Source organism: Microcaecilia unicolor, chromosome 2 (genome assembly GCF_901765095.1).
Source record: "Microcaecilia unicolor chromosome 2, aMicUni1.1, whole genome shotgun sequence".
NCBI classification, from domain to species: Eukaryota; Metazoa; Chordata; class Amphibia; order Gymnophiona; family Siphonopidae; genus Microcaecilia; species Microcaecilia unicolor.
The window spans coordinates 322,153,636-322,177,582 of NC_044032.1; the positions used below are offsets into that span (position 1 = coordinate 322,153,636).

The 23,947-nt window shown below is 46.4% G+C and overlaps 1 protein-coding gene across 5 annotated transcripts in view; it reads left to right on the plus strand.

Moving 5' to 3' along the window:
- Positions 1-23,947, plus strand: part of APTX (aprataxin) — a 331,981-nt gene that overhangs the window by 148,201 nt on the left and 159,833 nt on the right. For 4 of the 5 annotated variants that reach the window (XM_030194334.1, XM_030194337.1, XM_030194335.1 and 1 more), the window contains exons 4-6: positions 5,279-5,611; positions 12,907-12,966; positions 13,163-13,389. In XM_030194334.1, the coding sequence (XP_030050194.1) occupies positions 5,279-5,611; positions 12,907-12,966; positions 13,163-13,389 (620 nt within the window). The remainder of the gene's footprint in view (positions 1-5,278; positions 5,612-12,906; positions 12,967-13,162; positions 13,390-23,947) is intronic. The other variant, XM_030194338.1, reaches the window with a different exon arrangement.

The window sequence follows — 23,947 nt, forward strand, 5'->3', positions numbered from 1 at the left end:
CACAACGGAGTAGTCCTCCGCACGCCCCCTAAGTTCTTGCCGAAGGTGGTGTCGGAGTTCCATCTGAACCAGTCAGTTGTCTTGCCAACATTTTTTCCCCGTCCTCATACCCGCCCTGCTGAACGTCAGTTGCACACCTTGGACTGCAAGAGAGCATTGGCCTTTTACGTGGAGCGGACAAGCCCAACAGACAGTCCGCCCAAATGTTTGTTTCTTTTGATCCCAACAGAAGGGGAGTCGCAGTCGGGAAATGCACCATTTCCAATTGGCTAGCAGATTGCCTTTCCTTCACTTATGCCCAAGCTGGGCTGAATCTTGAGGATCATGTCACGGCTCATAGTGTTAGAGCCATGGCAGCGTTGTTGGACTACTTGAAGTCAGCCACTATATAAGAGATTTGCAAGGCTGCGACGTGGTCATCAATCCATACATTCACATCTCACTACTGCCTTCAGCAGGATACCTGAGGCGACAGTTGGTTTGAGCAGTTGGTGCCGCAGAATCTGTTTGGGGTTTAGGATCCAACTCCACCCCCCTAGGCCCATTTTTATTCTGTTCCAGGCTGCACTCTCAGTTAGATGTTTCTGCTTTAGGTCGATCTCAGTTATGTCCTCGCCGTTGCGAGGCCCAATTGACCTTCTTTGTTATTTTGAGTGAGCCTGGGTGCTAGGGATACCCCATCAGTGAGAACAAGCAGCCTGCTTGTCCTCGGAGAAAGCGAGGATACATACCTGTAGCAGGTATTCTCTGAGGACAGCAGGCTGATTGTTCTCACAAACCCGCCCACCTCCCCTTTGGAGTTGTTCTTCTCCTTGCTATTGCTTTTTGATCTACCTGAGCGGGGACTCTTGTGCGACGGGCAGGAAGATGGCTGCGCATGCACGGTGCGCACGTCCCACGCGCCTGAAGGCTCTGGCAAAACTTTGTTTATTTTTGCTGGGAAAAATTTCGTTCCTGGGCCGCCGTCCAGTGAGAACAATCAGCCTGCTGTCTTCAGAGAATATCTGCTGCAGGTATTCTTCACTTTATTACTACATTCTTTTGAAAATAAATTAACCCAGGAGTTGCTACTAACCTATTGCTTTCCCCAGTCTATCTTACTTTTTACAGTGTGCACCTGTTAATTAAACATTTACATTGATATTTATTTCTTCCTTAGAAACCAAAAACTCCTCTAATTGTTTAGGATCAAAGAATTGGTAATTTTTTAACCGATATAATATTCGACAAATACACGGAAATTTAAGTGTAAAACTGGCCCCTAGAGCCAAAGTCCTATGATGCATTGCCAAAAATGCTTTGCGTCTCTTCTGTGTTTCTCTGGATAAATCTGGATACGTTCTTATCTTAGATCCCAAAAAAAGAGAGTCAAAGTGTCTGAAGAAAAGTCTCAGTACAGCATCTCTATCCATTTCAAGAGCAAACGTTACTACAGCAGTAGTTCTTTGGGTAATTGTTTCCAATGATGATTCCAAAAAGGATGTTAAGTTCATACCATCTCCCACATGTGGCTGTAAGGTTCTATTACCAGATTTTATATTATTCTGAAGATATTGCACCCACACTATAGGAGGCAGTGAGTCCTTTGAAATCCCTAGAATCTCAACCATATATTTTTTAACCATTTCCACAGATGAAATTAATGGAGACCTTGGGAAGTTAGTAAATCTCAAATTAAGTTTCCTAGATTGGTTTTCCAAATATTCCAGTCTCCGTAAAGTGAAATTTCTTTCCTTAATTGAGATTAAAGTCAGGTTCTCCAATTTTTGTAAATTTTCCCCGAATTGTTTCACTTCAAGATTCTGCTGTTTATGTATCTGCTCACGAGTTAGGACTGCTTCGGTCAGAACCTTAATCTCCTATGAATTTTTTGAAACCAAAATTTGCAAGGAAGAATGCACTGTAAATGTCAAATCCCAGAGTGACTCCAATGTCAGTACGGCTGGTTTAATCAATAACCCCAAAGAAAAAGGTGGGGGGGGGGGAGGGCTTTAAAGATCTGGTTTAAATTAGCAATTGTCTTTAAAGGAAAATTTGAAGTATGTTCGCCTACCAGACCGCTCTACACCACTTCCGCTGGTATGGTCGGGTTCCCTTCCTGGATATTCCGCCCCTCTTCTGGAAGCTGAACTACAGGCCCCGCTTCCATACCTCCTTCTCCTGGCTGTGGGGGCACTGCACGCATGATGGGGCTTAGGGAAACCCCATCTACACTGTCGGCCAACACTGATGTGTCGGCGCTGGTAGTAGGGGAAAAAGCCTGCCTAGGTCCCATCATCACCCCGAAGCGCTCCAGCATCAGCTGCTGGGGAGGGTGAGTTCCAGCAGGGGTTGAGGGAAGCTCCCTTACTTTCCCTCTCCTTTTCCCCATTTTCTCTCGGGGAATTCAGGAGTCCTTCTCAGCGCTAACACGGGGCACATCTGGGAGTGTCCGGTGCTGCGACTCGCTACAGTGCCATCTTGGAATCTCTGCCATGTTTCATGTTTCTATATGATCATAAAGTTAAAATTTCATGAGAATATTAGCATGAAGTCTAAAATTGTAACATGATCAAAATTACATACAGCATTTGGAAATAACTGGATTGTGTTGGCTTTTATTTTATTTTTTCAGGTGCATACTTAATTCTCTTGTAGATAGGACATACCCACTAGTCGTGAGTCTTTATAGTGGGGTCAAAAGTAGTTTGTGATAACCAAAATACTTAAATTTGGTTTTAAGTAGTTTAGATTCTAGAATTTTCCATAGAGACAACCCTCTGGACTTCCTGCATTTCCTTCTCTTCCTCCAGAATGAACAGCTTGCTCATTACTGGCAGCCTAGGGAAGCAGTCGCTGCATCATCCACCAGAAAACTGGAGATCTTACTTTCCCTTCTTCCTTTTCACTGGCCGGAGAAGATCAGTGCTTTCTGTCTGGGTGCTGTGTTTTCTGGTTTCAGTCTGATATCAAAGTGTAGTAGGGTTCTGTAATCAGTCAGGACCTGCTGTCCTCTTATGTTCAGGCATCAGACTGAAGCCAACAATTTTTTAAAAAAAATCTTGTGTTGCAACCTGCTGACTTTCTATTGGTGGGTGAGGGGTGAGGGTTGGGATGTGAGGTTGAGGATCATGCAAAAGTTTGTTAGATGTGTCATGAGGATTCAAACTGAAAGGTGTGCCACAGAATTGAAAAGGTTGATAATTACTGGCCTAGCAACAGTGCTTTGCTATGACACAATCCCTGGTAGCAACCTCTGCTCATTGGGTCAGTAGAGGCTGGAGGTTGTATAAAACAATGATCACAGCCCTTTGGCAAAGGGAATCCAAATCGTTACACAAAAGTGACACCTACAGGTGGGATCAAGGGTGTATACATACCAAATCTATGCTTCATAACATAGACATAAGAAAATAAGCATTGCCATACTGGGACAGACCAAAGGTCCATCAAGCCTAGTATCTTGTTTCCAACAGTGGCCAATCCAGATCACAACAACCAGCAAGATCCCAAAAGAGTAAAACAGATTTTGTGCTGCTTATCCTAGAAATAAGCAGTGGATTTTCAAGTCTGTAATGGCTTATGGCAGTGGTTCTTAAACCTGGTCCTGGAGGCATAAATAAATTTGCAGTGGAGGCAGTACATGCAAATCTCTCATGAATATTCATTGTGGATATCCTGAAAACTTGACTGGCTGGGGTGCCTCCAGGACCAGGTTTGGAAACCACTGGCTTATGAACTTTTCTTTTAGGAAATTATCCAAACTTTTTTTTTTTTTTAACTCTGATAAGCTGACTGTTTTTACCTCATTCTCTGTTAACTAATTCCAAAGTTTAATTACACGTTTCGTGAAGAAATATTTTCTTCAGTTTACTTTTAAATTTATTACTTAGTAGCTTTATTGCGTACCCCTTAGTCCTAGTATTTTTGTAAAGAGTAAACAAACAATTCATGTCTACCCATTCCACTCCACTCAGTATTTTATAGACCTCTATCATATCGCCCCTCAAAGCCTTAGCTGCTTTAGCCTTACCTCATAGGGGAAGTTCTCATCCCCTTTATCATTTTTGTCACCCTTCTCTGTACCTTTTGTAGTTCTGCTATGGGTTTTTTTTTTAAAGATATGACCAGAAAGAATCGCACACAGTAGTTAAGATGTGGTCACACCATGATACACAGGCATTATAACATTCTTATTTTTGTTTTCCATTCCTAACATTCTATTTGCTTTCTTAGCCTCCACTGCACATTGAGCAGAAGGTTGATGACGCCTAGATCTTTTTCCTGGGCAGGGACTCCTAATGTGAAACCTTGCATATTAATTTGGGTTGCTCTTTCCCACATGCATCACTTTGCTCACTCACTCACATTAAGGGGGTTGTTTACTAAAGCTTAGCTCAAGTTATCTGCAGCAGGGCCCATTTTATTCCTATGGGCTCTGCTGCAGATAACTCGAGCTATGCTTTAGTAAACAACCCCTTACATGTCATCTGTCATTTGGATACCCAGTCTTGTAAGGTCCTCTTGCAATTTTTCGCAATGGTTTTGCGATTTAACAAGTTTGAATAGCTTTGTGTCATCAACAAATTTAATTACCTCATAGTTTTTCCCATCTCTAGATCATTTATAAATATGCCAAAAAAAAAAAACCCCAGCGATCCCAGCACAGACCCCTAGGCAACCCCACGTTTTCCCCTACTCTGTTGAGAATACTGACCATTCAACCCTACTGTTGTTTCTTTTTAACCAGTTTTTAATCCACATTGCCTCGTATCCTATGACTTTCTAATTTCCGCAGGTGTCTTTCATAAGGCACTTTGTGAAATGTCTTTTGAAAATCCAAATACACATCAATCAGCTCATCTATCCACGTGTTTATTTGCCCCTTCAAAGAAATGTAGTAGATTGTTGAGGCAAGATTTTCTGAGTTGGCTTAATTACAGGGGAAGGAGGGTAGATGAGTGAAAAGAACAAGGTGTTAAAATCCCGAGCAGCTGTGAATGAGGGCTCATGATGCAATATCCCTTTTTTTTTGGTGTGGCGGGGGGGCATTTCTGACTGAGCTGGCATCCCAAAGTTAAAAAGTAAAAAAACCCAATTGCCCCCCCCCCCCAAAAAAAAAAAAACCCCAAACCAAATGATAAACAGATCTGACTTTTTAATCTGTGCTTCACCAAAAACTGATTGCCTGAAGTCAAAGGATATTTTGTGCTGCATACTGTTAATGTTCTGAGCATTAGTATCAGTATTTGGATTTAGCCCTGGCTATAGCTGAAAAATAACTGCTTCTTCTATATAGCTAGGAATTAATCCAACCAGTGTGGATTTTGTGGACATTGGTAAGGACCAAAGAATGAAGCTAAGGCCTGGACAAGTTCTTTACATTGTAAACAGACTTTACCCCTATGCTGTAGAATTTTCTGAAGAAACAGGGGGGCAGCACACAAAGGTACTTTTGAAGAAAAACATCACCAAGAGGCCATGTGAAAGTTCTCAAGGCAGTAGCACTGAAACCAGGATTGGAAAGAGCATAAAAGTGGAACATTCAGAGTTGCAAGATGTTCCTTTGAATTCTAAGCCAAGCAGTGGTAATGTCTGCACCATGAAACATCCCTACATTCCCAATGAAAAGGTGAGTGAGTTGCTTTGTCAGCAAAACTTTTCCTGTATTTCATGATGCTTCAAATGCTAAAAAGGAGAGCAGGGGGCCCAAGATGAACTAGTTATCCAATGTACATTAGCAATATCACATTTTACTATTGAAAAATAACTTAATTCATACTTTAATATGTTTTTAAACATCTTAAAACCACAACATGGTCATGTTTTGGAACTACACTTACATCCAGGGGTTACAGTTAAAACAATTGCTTCCATATCATCAAGCTGATCAATCCATAGACTGGTGGGTTGTGTCCATCTACCAGCAGGTGGAGATAGAGAGCAAACTTTTGCCTCCCTATATGTGGTCATGTGCTGCCGGAAACTCCTCAGTATGTTCTCTATCTCAGCAGGTGGTGGTCACACACAGCAGCAGCTCTGGCTAGGCCTCCAAGCCTAATCCTTAGGTTTTGTTGAGGCCTGGGGTTGAGGGCTCTTTTGAGCAAGTGCAAACCTGGTGGTGCCAGGTCCCTCCTTTTTTCCCCCCTCCCGCTGGCTCCGTTTAAAAAAAAAAAATTTTAAACGTCTTTAAAGGCGTTTAATTCGACGTTTCTTTAAACGTTCATTGCAGCTACTCACTGGGACACCAGTTCGTTACAGCTCGGAGCGGCAAGCAGGTAATTTTACCTTTTTATAGCGGGCAGGGGGTTCCCCGATTCTTCTCCTCGTGGCATATGGCGTCGGAGGGCGAGGGCGCAAAGGGTCGCTCCCCGGATCGCTGGAGCGCTTCTAGAGGGGATGCGGGGGTTTTACAACCTGATTCGCCCTTGATGGGTGACAGTTTAGTGACCGATGAATGTCCCGGTCGTTCCTCCGGCGTGGCGGTTTTTTCCCGCCATAAACGCCCATCCCCCGCTCCTCGCCTCCGCCATCTTGGCCGGCCACGCGGCTCGGACGGCTTCTTCGTGGGCCGCCCTTGAGGTTGGAGACATTAATGCCATGAACGCCCTTAATTTGGGCGACGGCACAAGCGGCTAAAGTTAAGCGCCGTTCTTCCCGCGCGGCTCCTTCACGGAGTTTCGCGCCGGACGCCATTTTGGATGCGCAGCATGTCTCTCCCCCGCTATTGCGAGCGCCGGTTGAGAGTGCGTCTAGGGCTGTTGCCCAGGCTGCGGAAGTGCACAGTCTGGGGGGTTTCTCCCCCGAGTTTGTTTTGCTGCTGCATCAGGCTTTCCTCATGCAAAACGCTGCCCCTGCTCCCTCTTCTGATAAAGAGGTTGAGGTTCCCAGAGGTAACGCCCTCGGGTTGATTTCCAGGCCTTGGAGGACTTTGTCTCCTCCGATGTAGATGAGGGCAGCGTGTCTGAGGTCTCCCAACGGTCCTTTGCGGATTCCTTGGAGGAGATAGATCCCCGCTCGGATGGAGCGGATGACCCCTCTGCAGCGCGGCTTTTTAGCCCAGAGGATTTGCCCAACCTGTTTTTACAGGCCATGGACACTTTGAAGATTTCCTCTCCGGAGGACGTCTCTCCCTCAGCCCCTGTTGGCTCTGCCATTATGCTGGGGACGAAGCGCCTGCCTAGATCCTTCCACGTGCATGATGCCATGCACACCTTAATTGCGGCTCAATGGGATGTCCCGGAAACGAGCCTTAAAGTGGCTAGGGCTATGTCCCGCCTCTATCCTTTGGCTGTGAGTGAACGTGAGGCCTATCTGTGGCCTACCGTGGATTCTTTAATCACTGCGGTGACTAAGAAAACGGCGTTGCCGGTGGAAGGTGGCACGGCCCTAAAGGACGCCCAAGACAGAAGATTGGAGGCGGCCTTAAGGTCGTCCTTTGAGGCAGCTGCTTTAAGTTTGCAGGCCTCAGTTTGCGGCTCCTATGTGGCCAGGGCGTGCCTGACTATGGTGCAGCGGGCTTCCCCCTCGGATCTTTCCTTGAGGGCTGATTGGCCGGCCCGGGAATCGGGCTTAGCCTATTTGGCAGACTTGCTGTATGATGTCTTGAGAGCCTCAGCTAAAGGCATGGCTCAGACAGTCTCTGCGCGGCGGTGGCTTTGGCTGAAACATTGGTCTGCTGACCACGCCTCTAAATCCCGCCTGGCTAGATTGCCTTTTAAAGGCAAGCTGCTCTTTGGGGTCGAGCTGGACAAAATCGTGACCGATCTCGGCACGTCTAAGGGCAAGAAATTACCAGAGGTCAGGGCTCGGGCTAGTACTCGTCCCGGTACCTCCAGAGGACGGTTGCTGGAAGCCCGTCGGTACCGCCCGGGCAAGTCGGGTTCCTCTGCCCCCTCTTCCTTCAAGAGGAATTTCTCCCCCAAGCAGCATTCCTTTCGCAGAGACCGCCGTCCCGGAGGTGCTCCCTCCGGTCCTCCCCCAGGGTCTCGTACCCAATGACGGGGCCTTGGTCCACGCCCCAGTGCAGATTGGAGGACGGCTGTCCTCGTTTCTGGGCGAGTGGACCACTATAACTTCAGACGCGTGGGTGCTGGAAGTCATCAGAGACGGCTACAAGCTAGAGTTCTGCCAACCCTTAAGAGACGGGTTTGTACTCTCTCCCTGCAAGTCTCCGGTCAAGCTGTGGCAGTGCAGCAGACCTTGGACAACCTGATCCGCCTGGGTGCGGTCGTTCCGGTGCCAAAAAATCAGATTGGCAAGGGACGTTACTCCATTTACTTTGTGGTTCCAAAGAAAGGAGGTTCTGTCCGGCCTATCCTCGACCTCAAAGGGGTCAATCTGGCCTGGAAAGTGAGGCACTTTCGCATGGAGACTCTCCGCTCTGTTATAGCGGCAGTGAAGGCAGGAGAGTTCTTGGCTTCCTTGGACATCAAGGAAGCGTACCTGCATATTCCCATCTGGCCTCCTCTCCAACGCTTTCTGCGTTTTACAGTCCTGAGACGACACTTCCAGTTCAGAGCCCTCCCTTTCGGGTTGGCTACTGCTCCGCAGACCTTTTCCAAAGTAATGGGGGTCATAGCGGCCTTCCTGCTAAAGGAAGGAGTACAAGTCCATCCTTATCTGGACGACTGGTTGATCCGAGCCCCCTCTTATGCAGAGTGCGGCAAAGCTATGGACCGGGTAGTTGCTCTTGTGAGCTCCCTGGGATGGATCATCAACTGGAAGAAGAGCCAGCTGCGCCCGACTCAGTCCCTGGAGTATCTGGGAGTTCGATTCGACACCCAAGTGGGCAGAGTGTTCCTGCCAGACAATCGGATTGTCAAGCTTCAGGCTCAGGTGGACTAGTTCCTAGTAGCCTCTCCTATTCGGGCTTGGGACTACGTGCAGCTGTTGGGCTCTATGACGGCCACGATGGAAGTAGTGCCCTGGGCCAGGGCTCATATGAGACCACTACAGCTATCTCTGCTGCTGCGCTGGACTCCGATGTCGGAGGATTATGCTGTGCGCCTTCCCGTGGACCCAGCAGTGCGCAACGCGCTGAGCTGGTGGACGCAGACAGACAAGTTGTCTGCAGGATTGCCTCTGGTGACCCCGGAGTGGATTGTCGTCACGACAGACGCCTCTTTGATGGGCTGGGGAGCCCACTGCTTGGGAAGGACAGGGCAGGGGCTCTAGTCTCCTGCAGAGGCAAGTGGTCTATCAACCTCCTGGAACTCAGAGCCATTCGGTTGGTGTTATTGGAGTTCATCCCGGTACTGGTGTTGTAGCCTGTACGGGTCCTGTCGGACAATGCCACGGCTGTGGTCTATATCAACCGCCAGGGAGGTACCAAGAGCGCCCCTCTAGCCAAGGAGGCTATGAGTCTTTGCCAGTGGGCGGAAGCGAACCTGGAGCAGCTTTCAGCGGCCCACATTGCCGGAGTCATGAATGTCAAGGCGGACTTTCTCAGTCGCCATACCTTGGAGCCCGGAGAGTGGCAACTATCTGCTCAGGCGTTCTTGGACATCACGAAGCGCTGGGGCCAGCCGAGCCTAGATCTGATGGCGTCATCGGCCAATTGCCAAGTGCCGCGCTTTTTCAGCAGAGGACGGGACCCTCGATCCCTGGGAGTAGATGCTCTTCTCCAACAGTGGCCGACACAAGAGCTCCTCTATGTGTTCCCGCCCTGGCCCATGTTGGGCAGGGTGCTAGACCGGGTGGCAAAGCATCCCGGCAGGGTAATCCTGGTGGGTCCGGATTGGCCCAGACGTCCCTGGTATGCGGACTTGATCAGGCTCTCAGTCGACGATCCTCTGCGGCTGTCAGTGGAGCAGGGCCGGTTACATCAGGGTCCCGTGGTGATGGAGGATCCCTCTCCCTTTGGTCTTACGGCCTGGCTATTGAGCGGCAGCGTCTGAGGAAGAAGGGCTTCTCAGACAAGGTCATCGCCACTATGCTGAGAGCGAGGAAACGCTCTACTTCTACTGCTTACGCCAGGGTTTGGCGTATCTTTGCAGCATGGTGTGAAGCAGGCTCACTTTCTCCCTTCACTGCTCCAATTTCTTCAGTGTTGGCGTTCCTGCAAAAAGGTCTGGAGAAAGGCCTGTCGCTCAGTTCCCTTAAAGTCCAGGTAGCGGCTCTGGCTTGCTTCAGGGGCCGCCTGAAGGGTGCTTCCCTGGCTTCGCAGCCAGATGTGGTGCGCTTTCTCAAGGGAGTTAATCACCTGCGCCCTCCTCTGCACTCAGTGGTGCCTGCGTGGAATCTCAACCTGGTGCTAAGAGCATTGCAGAAGCCGCCTTTTGAACCCTTGTCGAGGGCATCTCTGAAAGACCTGACGTTGAAAGCAGTCTTTTTGGTGGCTATCACTTCAGCCAGAAGAGTTTCCGAGCTCCAGGCGCTCTCATGTCGAGAGCCTTTTCTGCAGTTCACTGAGGCAGGAGTGACTATTCGCACAGTGCCTTCCTTCCTGCCCAAGATTGTTTCTCGCTTCCATGTGAATCAGCAGCTCTGTCTCCCTTCCTTTCGTAGGGAGGACTACCCAGAGGAGTACTCTGCTCTTAAATATCTGGATGTGAGACGAGTCATCTTCAGATACTTGGAAGTGACCAATGATTTCCGGAAATCGGATCATCTGTTTGTCCTGTTTGCAGGTCCTCGTAAGGGTCTGCAGGCTGCTAAGCCTACAGTGGCAAGATGGGTCAAGGAAGCCATTGCAGCGGCTTATGTGGCCGCGGGGAAGGTGCCGCCTATCCAGCTGAAGGCTCACTCCACGAGAGCTCAGGCGGCCTCGATGGCAGAGGCCGGATCCGTCTCCTTGGAAGAGATATGCAAGGCGGCAACGGGGGCTTCGGCTCATACATTCTCCAAGCATTACCGTTTGACTGTGGCTGCACGGGCGGAGGCCCGGTTTGGAGCTTCAGTGTTGAGGTCAGGGATTTCTATGTCCCGCCCTGGGTGAGTACTGCTTCGGTACATCCCACCAGTCTATGGATTGATCAGCTTGATGATATGGAAGGTAAAATTATGTATAATCATACCTGATAATTTTCTTTCCATTAATCATAGCTGATCAATCCATAGCCCCTCCCAGATATCTGTTCTGTTTTTATTCTGGTTGCATTTCAGGTTCAAGTTTAGTCTTCAGTTATTTCAGAAAGACTTCGTGTTCAAGTTCTTTCACTTGGATTCTTCAAGAGTTGAGACGAGTTTGTGTTACAGTGAGCTGCTGCATTCCTCTCCCCTCCGTTTTACGGGGCTGGATTGAGACATAAATTCTGCCGGCACTCCCTCCCGCTTCGTGCGGCTGTAGGGCAGCTTTGTACCCCTCCCGCTTCGGCGGTGTTAGGGTCAGTCAGCTCCTCCCGCGGTTGCGGTTGCAGGATAAGCCAGATCCCCCCGCATCGGCGGGTGTGGTGTCCCTCCCCCGCTCTGCGGGGATGAGCTGGACGGATTCCCCTCCCCCACTTGTGTGGGGATGAGCTGGGTTAATTCCCCTCCCCCGTTTCGGCGGTGGTGAGCTGGGCAGAGTGTCCCTTCGTGGGTGTAATTCTCTAAGTGCTGAGTCCTGCGGATGGAGCTTTGATATCGACATACTGAGGAGTTTCCGGCAGCACATGACCACATATAGGGAGGCAAAAGTTTGCTCTCTATCTCCACCTGCTGGTAGATGGACACAACCCACCAGTCTATGGATTGATCAGCTATGATTAATGGAAAGAAAATTATCAGGTATGATTATACATAATTTTACCATAAATACAGATACAAATATACAACAGTAAAGACACAGGGCAGTATGTTTAAAAAACAATTTTCAGTAGGTCACAGTTTTAGTGCCAATGAAAGGTTGCAGTACTATTGAAAGGCAACTAGGAAATTCACCTAAAATGAAGAAAAAGATAATTTTCAACACAAATAGGGAAATTGCACAAACAGGCAAAAAGGGTCATAAGCTGGACAAAAACAGAGAGATATGATACTTTAGAAAACTGTATAGTCTTTTCAGCATAGCCATTTCTGTCTCAAAAAGGGGCATGCTCCATACCATCATGGAAGCAGCTGATAAATTGGGGAACATGCAAGGAAGCAATGGAGAGAGGAGTAGAATGAGAGAAGCTGGGGAAGAAAGTGGTTGAGCAGAAGTAAAGGAAAGCTGTTGATGGAGGAAAAATGGTCATGGAGGCTAGGCAGCAGAGTTGTTTGTTTCACATTGTAGGGAGTGACATAAAGTATCTGAATACATAGCTGAGACATTTTGCCAACTCTGGTAGTGCCATAGCCTATGACAACAGGAGAGCTGCTAGTAAATCTCATGTAATTATTGTGATACAAGGACCTCTCCGTATTTAAAATATCTTTCCTTTCATTTCTGTACAGTTCACAAGACAGTGCAGTAATAATGGATAGATCTGTAAATAGTGCATATTTTTCTTTTATCAGTTGTTGGAGCCTACTACTATAAATCACTTCTATAGCGCTATCAGTCGTACGCAGCGCTTTACAATTGAACATGAAGAAAGACAGTCCCTGCTCAAAAGAGCTTACAATCTAAATCAGGACAAACAGGATCAATAAGGATAAGGGAAGGACAGACAGAAGGACACAAGGATAAGATAAAAGTGACAAGTCAGGAGTTGAAAGCCTAGAGACAGTCTACTATGATAACTAATAAAAGTAAAACTGATCCCGATACCCTTCTCAATTTTGCCACCAAAGAGGGCACCCCCACCTTCCTGTGAGGTTATTTTAGTTATAGATTTATATACAAGGCAGTAGTGTTGGGGGGGGGGGGGTTAGAGGAGGTGGTTTGCCTGTATTGATTGGTGTAATAGTGGTTCTCTTCTTCACTTTGGTGATCCTGACCTACACTGGAGCCAACTTTCCCTTCTTGTCCTCTCCATTTCTTTTCTCTTGTAGTTAAGAGCAACATTGTCTCTTATGTTTCAGAGTCATACCAGGCATTGGAGTCAGGGCCTGAAGACCTCTATGCAGGATCCTGCCTTGCAGGTCAGAATTGTAGCATTTGATCTGAAGTAAGACAAACAGACTCCATATACAGTATACATCAAATGTTCCCCTACCTAGTATCCTGGAGCTGTTTATTACTGGAATGCTGTGGGGGTTTTTTTTTTTGAAAGTAGCATGCATACCACGCTTACCAGTGCAGTAAGGAAAGCTATTACTGTCCTCTTGTTTGTACCAGGTTTATCAAGATGAAAGGGTTGTGGTTATCAAGGACAAATATCCCAAAGCCCAGTTCCACTGGTTAGTTTTGCCCTGGGAAGCTGTCTCTAGTCTAAAAGCCATAAAAAAAGAACATCTGGAACTACTACAGCACATGCATAAGATTGGGGAAAAGATGATACAAGATGGTTTGGCTTCAGACAGTGTGACCTTCAGGCTTGGGTACCATGCCATTCCCAGCATGAGGTAAGAAGTGATATATTCAGATGGTCCACATCAAACACTTTAAAGTCAAATTTACATCAAGAGCCTGATTTTTATAACAGGACATCTCCATGAGAAGACCAGAAAGGTACTTTAAGCCTGTTTATAAAAGGAACCTAGACACCTATGTGTCTTTATTGTTTACCTGTTTTTATTGGTGATTAAAGCATGTGCAAATGTCTTCAAACTTACATTAGTATACAAAATAAAGGCATATCCAACAGTTTTGTACTTTTTGAAACTGAGTGCAGTGTATTATGCATTGTTTTCCTTATATGCTTGTTTCCTTAGCCTCAGCAGCAGATGAATCCAGGAACTGGTAGGTTGTATCCACCTACCAGCAGGTGGAGATAGAGACACTGAAGAGATAGCAGTGACCCTGGACGCCCAGCTCCCTATCACCTCAGTATATCTCTATCTCCAGCAGGTTGTGGACGGATTCCTCCCAGCTCCTGGATTCTCCTTGAGGAGGCTCCTGGGCTAGTCTGCCAGTTGAGCTTGGGGGCGTGTGGCTGAACGGTGCCCACCTTAGGGACATACTTGTTTCGCAAGTCCCTGTCCTACTCTGTCTCCTCAGCTCCCTGTGCTGCAAAAAAAAAAAAAAAGTTTCTCCTCACAGCTCTGCAGCTTACAGCCAGCTAAACAAAAAAAAAAAAAAAATGGCAGGCGGGCTCGTCTGATTTTCTGAGCAGCTGTAGGGAGCTGGAGTACAGTAAACTCCTTCTGAGAGTCGCCGCTGCCACTTGAGTTCTCTGCCTCAGTGAGTGTTTTCTTTGTTTGGGCGGCGTCTCGCTTCAGCTCCGGGGGGGGGGGGGGGGGGGGGGGGGGGGGGGGGGGGGGAGGGACTAGGGAGTAGGGGAGAACGGGGGGGAGTGAGGGGATGGGGGGGGGGGGGGGGGGGCGGACTGGTGCCTATGGGTGGCGGAAAGTGTCAAATGGTGTTCCAGCGGGCTGTTGCATAGCACTCGATGCTCCGAGGTCTGCCTGAACTCTGAGGGGTTCCGGGGAGTATTGTAGGGGAGTCTTCCCACGTGTCTGTCTCAGCGGTGCGCGTTGGTTTTTTCCACGTCGGAGGCGGTTGTGGAGCCAGTGCCATTTTCTTCTGTGGATCCTTCCCTCCTTTCTGGTCTGACTGTTTCGGCCCCTTGCGCCTCAGGAGCACTTTCTGTTGGATTATTTGTAGTAAATAATTAGCAGATTTTATACACACAGCTTCAGCTTTAGAAATGTTAATTTCTTTTCTTCATCTCTCTCATACACCCAGAATAATTCACTGCTGAGTCACTTTAAAGTTGAAGTAACAAAACATCGTTTACTCACAGTTTGTAGTAGATTATATTCAGACAGGCTTATATATACATAATACTATACATTTGGATTATCAGCTCTTTCCATGTGCTTAGATGGTAATGGATGCTCACACCACCATAGATCCTCTCAGCTTAGGAGAGATTCATGAGCTCCATGTGCTGTGCCTGACCCCCACAGGAAGTTGCATGGGTGGACCTCTCTAGGTAATTTACATCAGAGGTCACAGAGTAATCACAGAGAAAAAATTGGTGACAGGCAATGCATGTAAAATACAATACATTCACACAAACCCCTTCTCATGCATAACTGTCAGCAATTATTAATTCATACAAAGTCCAAGCTTTATACGCAGATTCTCAAAATGTTCTCTGGGTAACGGTTTGGTCATGATGTCAGCTGTCATCTCACTGGTTGTGACAATAGTGTAGACTGATGACCCCTTCTTTCGCCAACTCTCGCACGTTGTGGTATTTCGTTGCGATGTGCTTGGTGCTGTGACTGAACCTTGTCATTCTGTGACAGTCGGATGCAGCTCTGATTATCTTCCATTATCTGGATTGGTCTCTTTTCAGCTATTCCAAAATCCAGCAAAAGTTTTTCAATCCACATCAGTTCTCTGCATGCTTCTGATACGGCCACATATTCAGCTTCTGTAGAAGACAGACTCACAATACTTTGTTTATGACTGGCCCATGAAATTTGTACATTTCCATACATAAACACATATCCACTTGTGGATTTATAATCAGAATGATCCCCTGCCCAATCTGAATCACAGTAACATATTAGTTTTGGATTACTATTGGCTGAAATCTTTAATTTACAATCAATGGTACCTTTTAAATACCTTACCATCCTTTTAACTGCAGTCCAATCTGATTTGGTAGGTGAAGCTGACCCTTCTGCTCAAAATTCCTACTGCATTTGCTATATCAGCCCTGTATGTGGTAGTCAGATATAAAAGCTTACCTATGGCTGATCTATATTGGATGTTATCTGGTAAAGGTTCTCTTACTGTTTCATCCTTCAGAAAATCAGTGATCATGGGAGTGCTTACAACTTGGGCATCTTGCATACCTAAACTTTCAATAAGCTCATTTATTTTCTGCTTCTGGCTTAGAAGATAAGAACCATCATTTTGTTTTCTCAATTCTATACCAAGATAGTATGACACATTACCAAGTTCTTTTATCTCAACATTCAGGTTTAAATATTTTACAATGTCCTTGTACTCTTGCTCACTTTCGCTTGCAATGAGCAGATCATCAACAAAAGCTAAATGTATGCATATTGTCCATTTCTGCACCTAGTGTACAAGCATTATCTGCTTCACCTTGCTTAAATCCTAAATTTGTCAATATTTCATGCAATTTGTCATTCCAACATTTTGCACTTTGCTTTAATCCATAAAGACCTTTGTTTAATTTACACACTAGCTGTCTTGTTTTGTATTTATGAAACCTGTTGGCTGTTCCATGTACAAGTCTTCAGTTATATCTCCATGAAGAAACGCTGTTTTCACATCAATGTGGTTGACTTGCATGCCTTTTGAGACTGCAATGCTCAGAAGTGTTCTAATTGTCGTGTGTTTCACTACAGGTGCAAACACTTCATCAAAATCTTCTCCATATTTTTGAAGATATCCCTTTGCCACTAATCTGGCTTTATACCTTTCCACTTTTCCTTGTGCATTCCTTTTTAACTTGAATACCCATTTGCATCCTATAGCTTTCTTGCCAGGAGGTAATTTTTGTAAGAATCCAAGTATTATTTTTATCCAATGCATCAATTTCTTCTTGTGCAGCTTTACGCCATTCAGCAGCTTCTTCTGCTGGCATTTTCTCAATCTCATCCCATGTTAAGGGCTCTTGAGCTTCTGCTGACTTTGTTAGGTAAGACAGTCTTGGGGGTGGAACACCTTGTTTTCCCTGGATGAGCGTCTGACACAGGTTGGTCTGACCTTTCTGCATCCTCTAATCTGAGAGTCCTTCTCCAATTGATTCCCCTTCTCCAACTGTACTGTCTCCTGCGTGATCCTTTCTGTGTCTGCTTCCTCTGCCTGTTCCTCGTTAGATACAGATGAGTTGCTTTCAGACATCTGCCTTGGTATGGCATTTATATACACTGGCAATGTCTATTATGGTTCTAGTTTCATATTCTGGATGATAAGGCTCATCTGGGATAATCCAGCCTTTATCAACCCTTTTGTTTTCATCAAAATATGTAACATGTCTTATGCCAACAATGCAAGTTTTCAGATTCAAAATTCTATATCCTTTGTGTCCTGGAGCATAGCCAACTAAAACTGCCCCTTTCTGTTGTGGAATCCAGCTTATGCCTTCTTTGCTTTGGTACATGAGCATATGCTGTACTTCCAAATGTTCTTATGTGTGACAGGTTTGGCTTCCTACCATGCCATGTCCTCATGTGGTGTGCGCTCAGCGCCTTTAGTTGGCATTCTGTTTTGTAGGTACACTGCTGTGAGAATGGCTTCCCCCCCATAGTCTTTTAGGGAGATTGCTATCTGACAGCATACATCTGGTCATTTCCACAAGTGACCTAAATTTTCTCTCTGCAACAGAATTTTGCTCTGGTGTATAAGCTACTGTTGTGATATGCTGAATGCCTTCTTGTTCTAGAAATGTGCGCATGCTTTGTGAAGTGAACTCACCACCATTGTCGGTCTGAAGAACCTTTGGTTTTCTTTCAATTTATTGCTCACCATGGCTACATATTTCTTCAGCATGTCTGTGACTTGACTTTTTTTCTTTCAGCAAATAGGCCACACAATATCTAGAGAAATCATCCAAGAATATTAGCACAAATCTGTATTTCCCAATGATGGGATATAAACGGTCCACATAAGTCACTGTGTATTAAGTCCAGTACTTTATTACTCCTATTTCCTGTGTATGCAGGAAATGAGGGTCTCACACCTTTTTGAGTAACACAGTCTATGCATTTCTCCATTTTACCAGTATCTGCACTGATCTGAATGCCTGTGGCTAGTTGCCCATTGTGAAGATCCTGGATCACCTTAAAATCACGATGTCCCAGGCGGCGGTGCCAGGTTTCCAGACTACATTTACCATCATTCTTCCTTACTTGCGCCATGTGAGGCTTCACCTGAAATGCTCAGTTTATAAATATCATTATGCATAAAAGCTTCAGCATACACTTCATCATTTTTAGAGATTGTGCACTTACTGTTTTCAAAATGAATCACAAATCCCTTCTTATCTAATGTAGATACACTAAGCATATTGCAAACTGCCTTGGGGAATATACAAGACATCACTTACAGGAATTTCTTTAACTTCATTAGACACTTTGCATTTTAAGAATCCAATGCCTTTTGCTTGGATCTGAGTAGTCCCTGCGTTTGCAGTTTAAGAATACCTTCTTCTGGACTCATTTCCTGAAAGAATACCTTAGAATTGGTTAAATGGCATGTGCTCCCCGAATCCAAAATCCAAGTACTTTCATTTGAACTATATTTACCATAGTCAAAGATTTTTCTTCTGCCATTAGAAGCTCTTATGTTATTATTGTCCTTCATACATTTCCTGGTTGGAGAATTCTTTTGTTCCATTGGCTTAGGTGAGCTAGAGGGAGTGTTTTGTGTTTCCTTACACCATTTAGATACATGTCCCTCCTTTCCACATGAGTAGCAAAGCAGCTTGCCCTTGGGTGGAGTTTTCCCATAGCTCCGCCTTCCTCTGTTCTTTGCCAAGAAATTTGTTTCATTTCTCTCTGACTGACTTTGAGACACTTCTCCTCAGAATCATTAATTATGCATTCCTGCCTCAGTTTTGATGCTGCCTGTTCAAAAGATTGCCCTTCAATGGCTTCATTTACAGACCTAAAAACATCAAACTTCTTTGATAGTGAGGTAAAAAGAAATGCTCTTTTCAATGCATCACACATGGGAATTCCAGAAGTTCTAGCTTTTGAAATGAAGACATAAGATGCATAATGTGATCATTACACTTACTTTATCCCTTAATTTGGTTTCATTCAACTCTGCCAACCAAATTGGTTGCTGTTTTGCATATGTAGTTGCATACATAGTTCTCAGTTTATATAAAATGTCCTTTGGTGTATCTTTTCCCTCCACTAATATGGCTTGTTTCTCTGAGAGAGCTTCCAAAAACATGCACTTCACATAATAGTTTGCATTGTCCCATTCAGCCATATTTTCAGCTGTTCTGTTTTGGTCTAAGATATATTAATTTCTTTGCTTGAAGGAGACATATGAATCTTAGTTCCCACTGCTGATAATTAAATTCAGTTAATTTAGGCACCTTGAGAGAGTAGAAAATGGTGAATTTCCTCCCTCAGCCATTTTCTTAGCCTTCTGTCTGCTGTGTGGGGGAGAGAGAGACAGACTGAATCTTTCTTTTAAAACTTAAGAGAAAAATGTGGCTTTTTTACTGCCTGGTAATATTTCTCTTCTTTTTCAATTCCTGGCCCTGGCCCATAACCCTTTCGTTGGATTATTTGTAGTAAATAATTAGCAGATTTTATACACACAGCTTCAGCTTTAGAAATGTTAATTTCTTTTCTTCATCTCTCTCATACACCCCAGAATAATTCACTGCTGAGTCACTTTAAGTTGAAGTAACAAAACATCTGTTTACTCACAGTTTGTAGTTAGATTATATTCAGACAGGCTTATATATACATAATACTATACATTTGGATATCAGCTCTTCCATGTGCTTAGATGGTAATGGATGCTCACACCACCATAGATCCTCTCAGCTTAGGAGAGATCATGAGCTCCATGTGCTGTGCCTGACCCCCACAGGAAGTTGCATGGGTGTGACCTCTCTAGGTAATTTACATCAGAGGTCACAGAGTAATCACAGAGAAAAAATTGGTGACAGGCAATGCATGTAAAATACAATACATTCCAACACTTTCTGAGGTGGTTTCTGCAGTTTCTCCTGCTGCCCCTTCGGGTTCCGATTTTTCTCCAGAATTTATCATGTTAATGCATCAGGCATATTTGATGAAGAAAGGGTACCCAGTGCCCCCCTCCCATTCCTCTTCCTTCTAGAGAGCCTTTGGTAGGCAGAGAGGCTTCTCTTTCTCAGGGAGATTTGGGTTCACTCTTGCTTCTTGAGCATTCTGGGGCTAAGCGTAGGAGGATTACTTCTTTGCCAGAGGAAGGGTCCTTGGGACCCCATTCTCCTCCTCCTCCTTCCATTTTGGCGGGCTCTGGTGAGTCTGGCCGTCTTTGTAGGCTGGAGGACTTGGAAGAGGCTGAATTTCTTCTTGCTGAACAGGATGACCCGCGGTTGTCAGGATTTTAATTGTGATGAGTTACCTGTCCTGATCTCGCAGGCCTGGAGGCTGTGAATATTTCAGATCCAGAGGTTCAGGCGTCAACCTCAGTTAATTTGAAAATGGCAAGCACGCAGAGACCTTCTAAAGCTTTTCCTCTGCATGATTCCATTCAAGAGCTGATTTCCGCTCAGTGGTCTGACCCTGAGAGTGTTTTCAAAGTGGCTAGGGCTATGGCCCGACTTTCTCTGGTTTCTGCTCTGACTTTAGATTCTTTTTACTGCAGTCACCAAGAAGACCACTCTTCCGGTGCAAGGTGGGGTTGCGCTTAAAAACGTTCAGGATAGATGTCTGGAAGCGTCCCTTAAATGTTCCTTTGAGGTGTCGGCTTTGACCTTACAGGCCTCTATTTGCAGCTCTTATGCTGCCAGGGCTTGTCTTTCTTGGTTCCAGCAGGATATAGAACACCTGACCCTGCTTATCCCCCTTCTGCTGGTCCTCCTATGGAGTCGGCTCTTGCTATTGGCGGACGCCCTTTATGACCTGGTCAGGGCATCTGCTAAACAGATGGCTTTAGTGATTTTGGCTCGTCGTCTTCTGTGGCTCCGCCACTGGTCAGTGGACATGGCTTCTAAACAGCGCCTTACCAGGCTTCCCTTTAGGGGAAGCTCTTTTCGGTGAGGATCTTGAAAAGATTGTGAAAGACTTGGGAGATTCAAAGTCCCAGTGACTTCCGGAAGACAAGCCCAAGCCTAATGTGAGGTTGGCCTCTTCTAAACCTCGATTCCGTGACTCCCGCCATTATCGTCCTGGTTGTGGTTCGATATTTCAGCGCTCGAGATTCCAGCAGCGGTCTTCCTTTTGGAATGACAAACGATCGTCGACTGCAGCTACCAGACCTCAAGCCCAAGGTCGACCTGCACAATGATGGGGTGCAGGCCCTCTCTTCAGTTCGTTCTATAGGAGGTTGGCTGACCCTATTTTACGAAGAGTGGGCCAAAATTACTACAGACCAGTGGGTCGTGGATCTTATCAGAGATTGGCTACAGATTTGAATTTGCTTACTCGTTGCAGGCTTCTTTTGGAATCTCGATGTGCACAAAAGCCAGAAGGAGCGGCAGTAGAAGCCACTTTGCAGCGGTTGGTCCCTGTACCACAAACCGAGTACGCACCGGTCGTTATTCCATCTGTGGTTCCACGAAAAGGGGGTTCTGTCAGGCCTAATTCTTGACCTCAGACATTGTGAACCGCGTCTCCGAGTTCGCCATTTTCGCATGGAGACCGTTCGGTTGGTGATTGTGTCTGTCCAGCGGGAGAGTTTCTCATGGCTCTGGATTTTGTATTCTTGTAAACCTGTTATTTTTGTAAGCCACGTTGAGCCTGCTAATAAGTGGGAAAACGCGGGGTATAAATGTTACAATACAATACAAAGAGGCGTACTTGCATATCCCCATTTGACCTCCGCATCAGCGGTTTCTTCGGTTTGCAGTGTTAGGCCACCATTTTCAGTTTCGCGCACTTCCCTTTGGCCTGGTTACGGCTCCTTGAACCTTTTCCAAGGTTATAGTAGTCACTGCGGCCTTTCTTCGAAAAGAGGGGATCAAAGTCCATCCTTATCTGGACGATTGGTTGATCTGGGCAGACTCGGAACAAGAAAGTCAGTCGGCCACCTCTCGAGTTTTGCAGTTTCTACAGTCTCTAGGTTGGGTAATCAATCTGCCCAAGAATCATTTGGTTCCCTCCCAGTCCTTGGAGTATCTGGGAGTAGTTTTTGACACAGCCCAAGGACGGGTCTTCTTACCAGAAGCCTGGAGACTCAAACTTTGTTCTCAGATTCGGTATCTTCTTCAGACTCCCTCTCCTTGGGCTTGGGATTATGTCCAGGTTCTCGGGTCGATGACATCCACCCTGGAGGTGGTGCCGTGGGCATGGGCTCATATGCGACCCCTCCAGCGCGCCCTGTTATTCCGATGGTCTCCAGTTTTTTCACGATTACCAACGTCGTCTTCCTTGTCTTCCTTTGTAAAGGGACAGCATGACTTGGTGGTTGTGTGCTCCCAATCTTCAGAAGGGAATGCCTTTGGCATCCCCGTAGTGGCTTCAGATAGTTACGGATGCCAGCCTCTCGGGTTGGGGAGTGCATTGTCTTCACCGGGTGGCGCAGGGGCGTTGATCGGTGATGGAAGCGAAGTGGCCCATCAACAGACTGGAGTTGAAAGCTGTGTCGCTAGCCCTTCAATCTTTTCAGGATATCCTGGAGGGCCAGGCAGTTCGAATTCTCTCGAACAACACGTCAGCGGTGGCTTACATCAACCAGCAGGGTGGCACTCAGAGCAGAGCTTTTGCTGCGGAGGCCTCTGTCCTGTTGATTTGGGCGGAGTTTCATCTTCTCTGTCTCTCAGCGGCTCACATTGCAGGCCAGAACAATGTTCAAGTGGATTTTCTCAGTCGTCATCTGGATGCAGTGGAATGGGAGTTGGCTACGGAAGCATTCCTTTTGATCTGCCAAAAGTGGGGCTCGCCAGTAGTGGATCTGATGGCAACCAAATCCAGTGCCAAAGTTCCCAAATTCTTTAGCAGAAGGAAAGAGGTCGACTTTGCAGGACTAGACGGTCTGTTACAGCCCTGGCTGGAAGCTCGTCTTTTTTACGTTTTTCCACTGTGGCTTCTAATCAGGCGTCTTGTACGTCGGATCAGACTTCATCGCGGTCCGGTGGTTTTGGTTGCCCCAGATTGGCCACATCGTCCGTGGTATGCGGACCTAGTTCGTCTTCTGCTGGAGCCTCTGCTCCGGCTCCCAGTTTTTTCCGGACTTCTCCATCAGGGCCCTGTTCTGATGGAGGATGTCTTCCGCCTTGGTCTTACGGCTTGGCTCTTGAGAGGACGATTGAGGAAGAAGGGTTATGCTGACTCAGTCATTGCTACTCTTCTTCGAGCCTGGAAACGTTCCACTACTACAGCTTATGCCAGAGTGTGGCGCACTTTTGACGCTTGGTGTGCAGAGCGGGGTTGGTCTCCCCTTAAGGCGTCTATTTCTCAGATTTTGGCATTTCTGCAAGAAGGGCTGCAGAAGGGTTTGGCTTATAATTCCCTTTGGGTTCAAGTGGCAGCTCTTGCCTGCTTCCGTGGTCGGGTGTCTGGCTTGTCCTTGGCGGCTCACTCTGATGTGACTCGGTTTTTGAAAGGAGTTCTTCACCTTAGGCCTCCAATTCGATGTCCGTGTTCTTCCTGGAAGTTGAATCTTGTGCTCAGCGCATTGCAGGGTCCACCGTTTGAACCCTTGCGTTTGGCCTCTGATAAAGATGTCACTCTGAAGACAGTGTTTTTGGTGGCCATTACTTCGGCGCGTCGAGTTTCTGAACTGCAGGCGCTGTTGTGTAGAGAACCTTTTCTGCAATTTTCAGACTCTGGTGTGTCTCTGAGGACTGTTCCGTCCTTTTTGCCTAAAGTCGTGTCGGCTTTTCATTTGAATCAGCCAATTTTTCTTCCTTCCAGAGGTCGGATTTTCTGCAGAATTTTTCGTTTCTAAGACTGTTGGATGTTGTTTGCTCCCTCCTCCGCTATCTTCGGATGACAAATGACTTTCGGTGTTCGGATCATCTTTTTGGCCTTTTTTCAAGCCCCGGACGGGGTTTTCCTGCTTCCAAAGCAACCATTGCTCCATTCTTTCGGCTACCTTCTGAAAGGTCAGTCTACTTCTTGGGCGGAAACGGGGGTCCTTTCTCTGGACGACATCTGTCGAGCGGCCACTTGGGCTTCTCACCATTGTTTTATTAAGCACTACAGATTTGATGTTTCAGCGCGGGAGGATGCGCTTTTTGGGGTGACAGTGCTTGCTCGGGGGGCGGCGGCTTCCTACCCTTAATTAGGGGATTGCTTTGATACACCCCAGTTCCTGGATTCATCTGCTGCTGAGGCTAAGGAAGGTAAAATTAGGTCT